Genomic DNA, 13027 nt, shown 5'->3' on the forward strand with positions numbered 1-13027 from the left:
TCTAAGTTGGACCACATATTATATTACAGGGTTATAGTGTACCCTACCACGGGAAATAATTATAGGTCAATTAGGGGGTACTCTAAGTATATTTTAAATAGTGCATTAAAACAAGGAAATTCGAAGACACTTTTCAATGTTAACTAACGCCACAGTATCGGTCCTTAATATTGGCCTATAATATTTTAGTTGAACCAGGTATTATATTACAGGGTAATAGTGTACCCTTCCACAGGAAATAATGATAGGTCAATTAGGGGGTACACAGCGTGACCCTAAAGATTACTATGTATGCCTATGTGAAATAAAGTGTTCTGAGAAGCTTAAATTGAAGAAATAAGACTTCTAAAATGCTTTAAAAATTAAATGACATCTTTCAAAGCTTAACTAACGCAAGGCGCGATACCTTAATATTGACTTATAATATTTTAGTTGGACCAGGAATTATATTACAGGGTAATAGTGTACCCTTTAACAGGAAATAATTATAGGTCAATTAGAGTGTACACAGCGTGACCCTAAAGTTTACTATGTTTGCCTATGTGAAATAAAGTGTTCTGAGAAGCTTAAAATGAAGAAATAAGCCTTCTAAAATGCTTTAAAAATTCTAAGACATCTTTCAATGGTTAACTAACGCAAGGCGCGATATCAGACCTTAATATTGACCTATAATATTTTACTTGAACCAGGTATTATATTACAGGGTAATAGTGTACCCTCCCTCGGGAAATATTTATAGGTCAATTAGGTGGTACACAGCGTGACCCTTAAGTTTACTATGTATGCCTATATGAAATCAAGTCTTCTGAGAAGCTTAGAATGAAGAAATAAGCCTTCCAAAAAGCTTTAAAAATTCAAAGACATTTTTCTATGTTAACTAACGGCACGGTATCGGACCCTAATATTGACCTATATTTTTTAAATTGGACCACGTATTATATTACAGGGTAATAGTTTACACTACCTCAGGAAATAATTATAGGTCAATTTGGGGGTACACAGCGTGACCCTAAATTTTAATATGTATGCCTATGCAAAATAAAGTGTGTTGAGAAGCTTAAAATGAAGAAATAAGCGTTCTAAAATGCTTTAAAAATTCAAAGACATCTTTCAATGGTTAACTAATGCAAGGCGCGATATCAGACCTTAATATTGACCCATAATATTTAAATTGGACCAGGTATTATATTACAGGGTAATAGTGTACCCTACCACAAGAAATAATTATAGGTCAATTAGGGGGTACACAGCGTGACCCTAAAACTTACTATGTATGCCTATGCGAAATAAAGTGTTCTGAGAAGCTTTAAAAGAAGAAATAAGCGTTCTAAAATGCTTTAAAAATTCAAAGACATATTTCAATGGTTAACTAACGCAAGGCGCGATATCAGACCTTAATATTGACCCATAATATTTAATTTGGACCATGTATTATATTACAGGGCAATAGTGTACCGTACCTGTTGCGGCAAACACTAACTCCAATTAGTTTGCGCCACCAAAAGTATTCAAAATATGTAGGTTACTCTGAGTATGGCAAGAGAAAAAAGAGAGAACTGGAAATATCGTTGAATTGGCTTTTTGAAATATCTTTGGAACGCTGTGTTTTGTTTTGTTTTTTGTTGTTTTTTATTTAAAATAAATGTTTTGTTTTGCCTGTTTTTAAACGTTATCAATCAATAGACAAGATGCCTCTCACAAACACAGTCAATCCGGTTAGGAACGACATTTCTGGCGCCCCCGGTTGGGCGGCCTTGTCTTAAGGATTGGTAAGAAAGGTAGGCGAAGATTTATTAATTTCCATTTTGAAGATTAAATATTTGACAATTTGAATACTTTTGAAGATTTGAAATATATATATATTTATTTGAATATTTGATACCAGAACGGTAATTTATATGTGCTTAGAATCGATAGTTTTAGAAGCTAAGAATTTGATATTAAGATAGTAAAAATGGAAATAATAAAAAGAAATAAAACCGCTCAAAGAGCTTCATTTACTAAGGCCTACAAGAAACTAGAAAATTTATTAATTGGCGATAGTGTGACGTATGACGAAATTGAAACGGATCTTTGTTTATTTAAACAAAAGGTAGACATTTTGGAAATAACACATAATAGTTATTTAGATAGTTTGCAAGATGAAAAAGAATTCGAAACTGAATATAATTCCGTTGAAGAATACAGAGAAAAAGCTTTGAGAATTCAATTAAAAGTTAAACGTTCCTTAGATAATTTGAAAAAGAACTCGTGTGAAATCGAAATTGTTACTTCCGAAAACAACGGCGAATTACCGAACACTAAATCTCCGAAAGCTTTATGTCAACGGCTCCCCGAAGTTGAATTATATAAATTTGGCGGAGATTTGAAAGATTGGTTAACGTTTTGGAACCAATTTAAAAATATTCATGAAAATGTTAATTTAACGAAAGCTGATAAATTTCATTATTTAATTCAGTCGACGAAGCTGAAATCGGAAGCTAGGGAAATTGTGGAATCTTTTCCTGTAACAGATGAAAATTATCCTTTAGCTGTTGAAAGTTTAACCGAAAGGTATGGCCGAAAAGATCTATTGATAGATTTTTATGTTAGAGAACTCCTGAAACTCGTATTAAATAATGCGAATAAGAATAAGAATGATTCTTTATGTTGTTTATACAATAAACTGTCAACTCAATTGAGAGCATTAAACTCACTAGGAGTTACATCTGAGATGTGTGGTGTAATTTTGTATCCCCTTGTTGAAAGTTCATTACCATTAAATGTGTTACGCTCATTTGAACGCCAAAGAAAAAATTTAGAAAGCGAACAAAAACTATCCAGTCTTGATGCGATAATTTATTTTTTGAAAAACGAAGTACAAGCGGAAGAAAAAATAAAATTGAGTAGAACTGAAATATTTCATCCCCCCTTCGAACGAAGGAACTTGACACCACCGGCGAATCTGAATTTGAGAGATCGGAAATCGTCTGCGGCTGAATTAATTAGTCATAATTCAAACGATGATATCCTTTGTTTATTTTGTTTTAAAAACCACGAGACTCGTTTTTGCAAGAAAGCGTTTTATATGCCTTTAGAAGAAAAACAGTCTGTTATTAGAAGGAAGGGTTTATGTAAAATTTGTTTATTGAAGGGGCACCTGGCTTTTTCTTGTAAATCAAACATTAAATGTTCTATTTGCACAAGAAAACATTTAAAATTTATGTGTCCTGACTTAGAATGTAATCGATCGGATGAAAGAAAACAAGATAATAATGAAAGCGAAGAAAAAGAGACTGGCACCTTACATTCGCGCGTGCATGCAACTAAAGAAGTATTTTTACAGACTCTTGTAGTAATTATTAAGGGAAATAAAGCGCAGCGTAAAGCTAGAATTATTTTAGATACGGGTTCTCAAAAGTCTTATATTATGAAATCTACTGCAGAAGAGTTAGGTTTTGATTTTGAAAGGGAAGAAGAATTTTCGACCTCATTATTTGGGGGAAAGAAAACAGAAATTCAACGGCACAAATGTTATAAAATATATCTCGATAGCCTTGATGGTAAATATAGTTGTAATTTAGATGCATTGGATCAGGAAATAATTTGTAATAATGTTTCTAGCATTAGACAAGGGCCGTGGATTCGAGAATTGAGACAAAAAAGGATATTTATAACTGATTGTAGGAATTCAGGACCTATTGAAGTTCTTTTAGGGGCTGATGTTGTTGGTAAACTATTTACGGGTAAACAAGAACAATTAAAATCTGGATTAGTCGCCATCGACACTAAATTAGGATGGACATTAATAGGGAAGGTTCCTCAGTTTGAAAACCATGATAATTTAAATATGACGGTTGTAAATATGCTTTCTCAAGAATTACCTGTTTCATTTTTATGGGATTTAGAATTACTTGGTATTAGAGACCCTGTGGAACAAAACACTAGAGAAGATACACAGAGGGCAGTTATGATTCATTTTCGAGACACAGTTTATCAAAATTCAGATGGAAGATACGAAGTAAGCTTACCATGGAAAAAGGATCATGCTTTATTACCGAATAATTATGGGTTGTCTCTTAAAAGATTAAAATCTACTAACAAGAAATTAGAAAAAACGGGATATGAAAAGAAATACCAGCAAGTTTTTGATGAATGGATAGAAGAAGAAGTGATTGAGAAAGTTCCACAAGAAGAATTGTCAATTAAAGGTACACATTACCTCCCACATCGCCCAATTATTAAGGAAAAGTCAACGACAACTTCTTTGAAAATCAGACCCGTCTTTGACGCTTCAGCCAAGAATCCGAACTTCCCATCACTAAATGATTGTTTAGAGACTGGAATAAATTTTATTGAGACAATACCATCCATTTTGGCTCGATTTCGATTGTATGAAATTGGTGTTATTTCTGACATTAGAAGAGCATTTCTGCAAATCTCTCTAAATGAAAGAGATAGGAATTATTTACGATTTCTTTTGATTGATGAACAAAATGAACTGAAGACTTATAGACATCGCCGAGTTGTTTTCGGTCTAACCAGTAGTCCTTTCTTATTGATGGCTGTCATTCATCATCATCTGTCCAAACAGACATTCAAGATACAATATTCTGAAGAACAGTTGGAAAAACTCCGAAACAGTTTTTATGTAGACAATTGCGTAACGAGTGTACAAGATTTAACTGAATTAGAAACTTTTATAAAGTCAGCTACAGAAATTATGAAAGAAGGTCAATTTGACCTAAGAAGTTGGGAAAGCAACCAATTATTAGATTGCCCGTCTGCAGCTACTGAAGCGCGAGTCTTAGGCTACGTATGGGATAAAAACTTAGACTCGTTAAAAATTGATTCTGACTCACTGAAGCTGGAAGAATTCGAAAAATTAACTAAGAGAAAAATGTTGTCCCTGATAAGCCGAATCTTTGATCCGATTGGATTTCTTGCTCCAGCTTTAATAAGACCTAAGCTTTTACTTCAAGCAACCTGGAAGACTAAAGATCATTGGGATTCGGAAGTTAATGAAGAAATAAAGAAAAAATTCAATTCATGGTTCAAAGACTTACATTACTTAAATGATATTAAGATCCCAAGATGGTTGGGAGTTACTGCCTTATCTAAACTCAGCTTCCATACATTTGTTGATGCAAGCAAAACAGCTTATTCAGCTTGTATATTCCTAAGAAGTGAATCCCCTGATGGCTCTGTAAATGTCCAGCTACTCCAAGCTAAGTCAAGAATAACTCCACTGAAAAAAATAACGATCCCTCGTCTTGAATTGATGGGAGCAACTATTGGAGCTAGACTGTTCAATTCTATGGACTCTGCTTTAAAACTCGAAAAAGGAAACATTGACACCTACTTTTGGACAGATTCGTCGACTGTGTTAACTTGGATTAAGAGGAAAGAACAGTGGTCAGTGTTCGTGAACAATCGAATATCTGAAATAAATAGACTGACATCACCTGAAAATTGGTATCATGTACCAGGAAGCCAGAACCCGGCCGATCTTCTCTCGAGAGGATGTGGAGCTAAACAACTTCTGAAGTCCAAGTGGTGGCTAGGGTTTGCCTGGCTGAAGAATTCTAAGGATGATTGGCCGATGACAGTAGCTAATGTTAATGAAGAGGAAGTTGAAAAGGAAAAACGAAAGACTGTTGTTTCGGCTATCAATGTAGACTCGGAATCCATTGCAACTACTTTAGCATCCAGAATTTCGAAGTTTTCTAAGATAATCAGAGTTGTAGCATGGTTGTTACGCTTCCAACCAAAAGCTAAAGATTTAAGAAATAATGTTGATTTAACGCAAGAAGAAATAAGAAATGCACAAAAGACTCTTCTGCGGTCAGTACAAAAAGAGTGCTTCAATGACGAAGAAGGTAAAAAATCTTTGAAAAACTTTCAAGTGTTTTCAGATCATGAGGAGATACTTCGATTAAAGTCTAGACTTTTGAATGAAGATGAAACCCCTGAATTCATTGCGCCTTTGATTCTTCCGTCAAAGCATCTTGTTGTCACCCGACTTATTGAACAAGAACACCTGTTGAATAAACATGCAGGAACGTCCATTCTTCTAACAATCCTGAGAAAGAGATTTTGGATTATAAAAGGTAGAAGAACTGTACCATTTCCACCTCTGCCTCCTGATCGAACTAGATTATCGGCTGTATTCGAAGTGTCCGGTGTCGATCTGGCCGGACCTTTGATGACCAAGACTAATGAGAAGGTTTGGATCGTCCTTTTCTCCTGTGCTGTATATAGAACTGTTCACTTAGAGCTGATACCTTCTCTTAGCACAAACGCTTTTGTTCAAGCATTACGGCGTTTTATTGCTAGAAGAGGAAGAGTAGCTACACTATACTCAGACAATGGTACCAATTTCACTGGCCTCAACGCCTCCTTAAAGCGCCTTGATTGGAACAAAATCATGAAAGAATTTGAAGTTTCCCAAATCCAATGGAAATTCAATCCACCATCCGCCCCATGGTGGGGAGGATTCTGGGAAAGATTAATCGGAATTCTCAAAGATCTCTTAAGAAAAAACTTGGGACGGTCATCTCTGACTCATGAAGAACTCTCAACTCTTGTTTGTGAATGTGAGTCGATCATGAACAATAGACCTTTGACTTATGTGTCTGAAGAACCAGATTTGAGAGCTTTAACACCATCTTCATTCCTTCAAGACCTCCCTACTAACGACGTAGCCGACTTAGACAAAATTGACAAAACTAATTTAGACAAGAGATACAGATATGTTCAAAGATTGAGAGAAAGACTAAAAGAAAGATTCAGGATCGAATATTTAGGTTTCTTGCGTTCATCTGTTTCCAAGAGACTTGACCAAATAAATATTGGAGACATCGTCCTGATTGGCAGAGAAGACAGAAAACGAATTTTCTGGCCGTTAGGAAAAGTTATTGAGCTGTTCCCTGGAAGAGATGGACGAGTAAGACTAGTCAAATTGAAAACGGACAAAGGGACTTTACTAAGACCTATTCAAAGACTATATCCCTTAGAGGTAACTGAAGATGCCAGTGAACATTAAATAACTATGAACATTTTTGGACGTTAAATACAGATTTGTATCTTTTAAAATTCTTTAAATTTTATAACATAACAATTGTATGTCTGCCATAATTTTAGTATTTTTTTTTGTAATTTATTGTGTTGAGTTTTCTCCTATATAAAACTCAAGTGGGGAGAATGTTGCGGCAAACACTAACTCCAATTAGTTTGCGCCACCAAAAGTATTCAAAATATGTAGGTTACTCTGAGTATGGCAAGAGAAAAAAGAGAGAACTGGAAATATCGTTGAATTGGCTTTTTGAAATATCTTTGGAACGCTGTGTTTTGTTTTGTTTTTTGTTGTTTTTTATTTAAAATAAATGTTTTGTTTTGCCTGTTTTTAAACGTTATCAATCAATAGACAAGATGCCTCTCACAAACACAGTCAATCCGGTTAGGAACGACAGTACCACAGGAAATAATTATATGTCAATTAGGGGGTGCTCAATGAGTTCCTGTATTTTACTATGAGTGCGTATCTAAAATAAGTGTTTGGAAGAGCTTAAGCGGTGTTTGGAGGTTCTGGGGTCAAGTTTGAATGAAAAATCAGTCTTCCCACGGCTTCAAGCCGCGATTTTAGGTACTGGGATCTAGTTTTAATGAAAAATGAGTGATTCCCAGCTCTAATTACAGAATTGGAGGTACTGGGATCAAGTTTTTAAGCAAAACAAAGTTACTCCGAGGACTTAAGCAGTGACTTGAGGTACTGGGATCAAGTTTTAAGCAAAAGAAAGTTACTCCGAGGTCTTAAGCAGTGATTTAGAGGAGAAGTGTTCCAGTACTGAATTGGAGTGTTACTTAGATGATTTAAGCAGTGACTTGAGGTACTGGGGTCAAGTTTTAAGCAAAACAAAGTTACTCCGAGGACTTAAGCAGTGACTTGAGGTTCTGGGGTCAAGTTTTAAGCAAAACAAAGTTACTCCGAGGACTTAAGCAGTGATTTAGAGGAGAAGGATTCCAGTACTCCATTAAAGAGTTTCTCCGATGATTTAAGCGGTGATCTGAGGTACAGGGTTCAAGATATAAGCGAAAATCTGTTTCTCCGCGGATTTTAGGTCTTTTTAAAGGATATTGGTTCCAGTACCCAATTGAAGCGTCATTCCGAAGATTCAAGTAGAATTTTGAGGATCGGAGGTACTGGAATCAAGGTATTAAGGAAAACAGATTTGCTCCGATGATTTAAGCGGTGTTTGGAGGTACTGGGGTCAAGTTTGAATGAAAAATCAGTGATTCCCAGCTATAATTAGAGAATTGGAGGTACTAGGATCAAGTTTTTAAGCAAAACAAAGTTACTCCGAGGACTTAAGCAGTGACTTGAGGTACTGGGATCAAGTTTTAAGCAAAAGAAAGTTACTCCGAGGACTTAAGCAGTGATTTAGAGGAGAAGGGTTCCAATACTCAATTGGAGTGTTATTTAGATGATTTAAGCGGTGACTTGAGGTACTGGGGTCAAGTTTCAAGCAAAACAAAGTTACTCCGTGGACTTAAGCAGTGATTCAGAGGAGAAGGGTTCCAGTACTCAATTGGAGTGTTACTTAGATGATTTAAGCGGTGACTTGAGGTACTGGGGTCAAGTTTTAAGCAAATCAAAGTTACTCCGAGGACTTAAGCAGTGATTTAGAGGAGAAGGGTTCCAGTACTCAATTGGAGAGTTACTTAGATGATTTAAGCGGTGACTTGAGGTACTGGGGTCAAGTTTTAAGCAAAACAAAGTTACTCCGAGGACTTAAGCAGTGATTTAGAGGAGAAGGGTTCCAGTACTCAATTGGAGTGTTACTTAGATGATTTAAAGTAATTAAATTTTTTAAAGTAATCTAAAATTGCAGGGAATTTTGAGTTTTTCTTTAGAAAGTGGGAATTTTGTTTCTTATTTTCGTCTTTTAAAAAATGATGACACACTCAAATCGTGATCTACGGAATATTTAAATATGATTTTTTAGCTATAAACTATTTCATTTACTGTTGTATTATTTAAGTATGTTCACAGGGGTCTGTCTATGTTATTCTGAGAGGTACCTATTTTATGAAAATTTAGACATAATTTGTGAAAATCTAAAATTATATTAAAAAGCCAACACAAAAATATAGATTTATCATTTCTTACGGCATACGTAAATAGAATTTTAAGAAAAAGTATTTAATTCAGAATCTAGCAATTAAAACTAATAAATGTAGCTATCCCAATATAGCTCACACGAGAGGGCAGTAATTGTTGTTTCCTCTTAATATGTGGTGTATAATATGTGCAGGGAATATTTTCTCTTTCTAAATTTGAGTGGCAGCCCTGTTCACGAAAATTGATTTTGTTTAAAAGAAATATGGAAAATTTGAAGCTGAATAGTTTTATATTTTGTTTTGCTACATTTAAAAAAATTATGTGCAACAAGATTTAGCGTGTTACACGCTCTAGCCAAATGGTTAGTTATATTTTCAAAAATTAAGATATATCACTGCATAGCTGCATCAGACTACTGGATTTTCCATCAGACTACTGGATTTTGCCAGAAATTGTTTTGGAAATCTCTTTTTAAATTGATTATAACTATTGTGAATTAAATGCAGGGTATCTTCGAACCTGGAAAGTCATGAATTTCGGTGTTGAACAAATTTTGTCATGAAATGTCATGATTTTAGCTATTTTTCAAAAAAAAAAAAAAAAATCATGGAAAGTCATGAATTAATCAAATTTTAAAATAGAATTTCTCCCCCCTCCCTCCCAATTTCATGGTGTTTCGAATATTTAAATTTGTAACAAACTCCCCACTTACTGTCATATTTGATAACATATAAAATGTTTTATGTTCTTTAAAAATTATGGTGTTCTTTCAAAAAGTGAAAGAAAAAACATTTCTTATGCAAATTATCTTTTAAACTTCTGTTATTTCAGAATTTTTATTTTTATTTTATCAATTTAAAATTCTAGCTGAAGCAAGCCAAGCCAGGCGAATTTTTTTATACCGAACTGAGAACGAAAAAATTGGAGTATTTCTTTCCTTTCCTATGAACAAGAAAATTATCTTTAGAGTAAAATTCTACAGAAAAAAGAAGAAAATTATTTGCTTTTGTATTTTTTCCGTCTATTTTATTGCTTCAATTCATTCTTTACTCTGTTTTTTAAATTTAATGTCTATAAATATGAAGATGCAAACTATAACAGTTTTGGTTATCCCTATCATTTCAATTAAATTAATTATAATGCTTTTTTAAATTTATTGTTCTGTTTTTGGCGGAGAAAATAGTAAATTCTTTAAGTCGTGAAAAATGCATGGAATTATTCATGGCTTAAAGAAATTATTCATGAAAAGTCATGGATTTGAAAATCTAAAATGTAACAGTAAACCTTCAAGATGTTTCCTCCTTAAAATAATAAACTGCATTAGTTAGCCATTTCTGAAATGCATTTGAAAATTTAAGCGCACTTTATATGCTTGTGATTAGGTACCTGCATGACTATAAGAATCTTTGGGTTCAATTTCAATGTTATTTCACATTCAAATAACAGTAATAGTTACATCTTTCAATAAATTAATAAAAATAGGAGAAAAAAATTACAAATTTTTATTGATTGATTTTATTTTTATAAACAGTAATTTGTCAAATATTTTTTGAATGGTTAAATAATAGTTGTAATTTAAATAGAAATTAACATCAAATTTTATTAAAAGATACACTAAATAAAAATATAACATATTAACAAAAACAATTGTCATGATGAATAGAGGGGGAAAAAATACTGTAATTAAAGTACAATTCCAAAAATTGAAGAACAATTTCTTCAATTTTTGATTTAGATTTTTATGAGTCCTATAATATTTTCAAAAATTCCAAACTGTTGGTCAATGACCTATATAGCGTTCCTTATCTTTCTCCTGTTTGGAAATCTATGATTCAACCAAACTGACCCCCCTATTTTGCTCCTTGCTTCCCATTCGTCGTCATCCATTCACCCTTCCCTCCTATTGGCAGTTGCTCTAACCCCCCCTCCCTTGTGACGTCACCTTTTTCTATATATTTACCCTGTTTTCTCTCCTTTCTGTTGCACTGATGAAGTTTGCCCTTTCAGCATCCGAAACAGCTGTCTACATTTATAAATATTTTTTGTGCTCTTAAACGTTGTTTACCTTAGTTTGTATTTTAGCACAAAGGTCGCCCATTTGTGTATTTAAAAGTTTTTTCTATTTTTATAAAAATAAGAAGAAAAGGAATTATCGTATGCACGAATTGCACCACTAGTATGCTATCAGTAGGCCACTGTGCTGCTAGGATAATATATAGATGAAGATATAATTAATATTTTAAGTATTATACAGTGAAACCTCTAGGGAGCCCATGTGGCAAAATTTTTTGGGGCTTTCTGCGACATACTTCTCTAATATCTTTCTGCACGATAATTTTAAAATAACAAATATACATGATACTAGTAACAGAAGCGTCAACTTCAAAAAACGAAAAAACTTTTAGGATAAAATAAAAAACATTTTAAAAATCAATATGTAATATTTTTTTAATTCTAATATTCTGGGCAATTTTCTCGTATTTTGTAGGGGCAAAACTCACTTATTATTTCCTTTTTCGCATTTTGTAAATCATCATCACATTAAAAAAAAAATCGTGAATACCGTAGCATTAACTACCGAAAAAAATCGGAGTCTTCAAAAAGGGATAACTAAATGCATGTTTTTATTTCGAGATTCAGGTTCTAATCAATAATATCGTATTAAAAGTATCGGATTTTAAAAGCTATGAGGGAATCAATAGTAATAACTGCATAAAAAATATAGAACGAAAATTTCTACAGAAAAGAAGACCAAATTTTTTTACTTCCCGAAGGAAGAATCTTTCTGCCAGAACTCTAACGTTCTGCAATTATGTCGATGTGTCGCAACGATTCTGCCACGGAGCGCCCCCCCCCCCCCTGTTCCACAGTAAAATGGTTCTTAATGTAGGTTGGTGGTTCTTATAGGGTTATTCCCATTAACTTCAAAATGTTATTGAAGGTCCATGATTTTTGACAAGCGATTTTAATTTTATTCTGTGTCATTTTCTTGTTGCGAAAATGCCACTTGTGCTGGCATTATGCAAACAGTGTATCGATGAATAAAATTAGGCATCAATTAAAATGACTCCGGCTAGTGTAATCAAGAAAAAGAGTTTTTTTTTTTCTTGTCAGAAACTAGCTATTTTATCATCATCATGTAAAGTCTTTGAAAATTATTTTGCATTTTTTAATGTTTAGAGTACTTAAAAATGTCTTAATATATAAGTGCTTAAAAGGTGCATATTTTTTGTTGAAAGATTTGGCTACGCACACTGACTGAGTAATAACTACTGATCACTTTTTGACTCATTTAATTTGAGCTAAATCCATGCTGTGTTTTGATTGGTTTATTTTTTTATTTTGGCTGTTGATTTTCTTATGATTTTTTTTTTAAAATCCCGATATTATTATGATAAGGAAATTTGAATGATGCAACTGATTCACTCTTTATCGCGATAATTCTTTATGTTTATTTCAGTTAATTTTTCAGCAGCATTACAGATTTTCATTTATTTTTTTGAAATCTCGATATTTTAAAAATATTTATTGCCAACGAGAATCTCGAAATGTACAGTTAATGAACCCCTGGGTGGCGCGTCCGATTTCGTCATAAATACATATCGTTATTTATTTATTACTTTTTGTATACGATGACGACTCGCAAACTGAGAAAAAGGAGAAATATGTAATATTTTTTTTTAATACATATATTTTTTAATGCATTGATGAGGGGAAAAAAATATTAAATAATTGTTTTTCTTTTAAATAAAACTTTTTTTTAAGTTTCATGCATGTTACTTTCGTGCATAAAAATAAGTCTTTTATTTCTCTTCTATATACAAAAAAAGGAGCAAAAAATCTAAGATAATTTTTTTTGTCCGGCAATCACATGTCTGTTAAATGTATTTTAATACAAATCGAAGCGGTGCTTATAACGTGGAATTC

The 13027-nt window shown here is 33.3% G+C and overlaps 1 protein-coding gene across 1 annotated transcript; it reads left to right on the plus strand.

Moving 5' to 3' along the window:
• The first annotated feature begins 1954 nt into the window (after window positions 1-1954).
• On the plus strand, window positions 1955-7024 carry LOC147816758 (uncharacterized). The gene is made up of 3 exons (XM_087157334.1): window positions 1955-2338; window positions 2459-2553; window positions 3187-7024. Exons 1-3 carry the CDS (start codon window positions 1955-1957, stop codon window positions 7022-7024), a joined length of 4317 nt encoding a protein of 1438 aa, XP_087013460.1.
• Window positions 7025-13027: the final 6003 nt, after the last annotated feature.

This window comes from Parasteatoda tepidariorum, chromosome 1, assembly GCF_982258835.1.
Source record: "Parasteatoda tepidariorum strain Cologne lab strain chromosome 1, Ptep-v5.0, whole genome shotgun sequence".
NCBI classification, from domain to species: domain Eukaryota; kingdom Metazoa; phylum Arthropoda; class Arachnida; order Araneae; family Theridiidae; genus Parasteatoda; species Parasteatoda tepidariorum.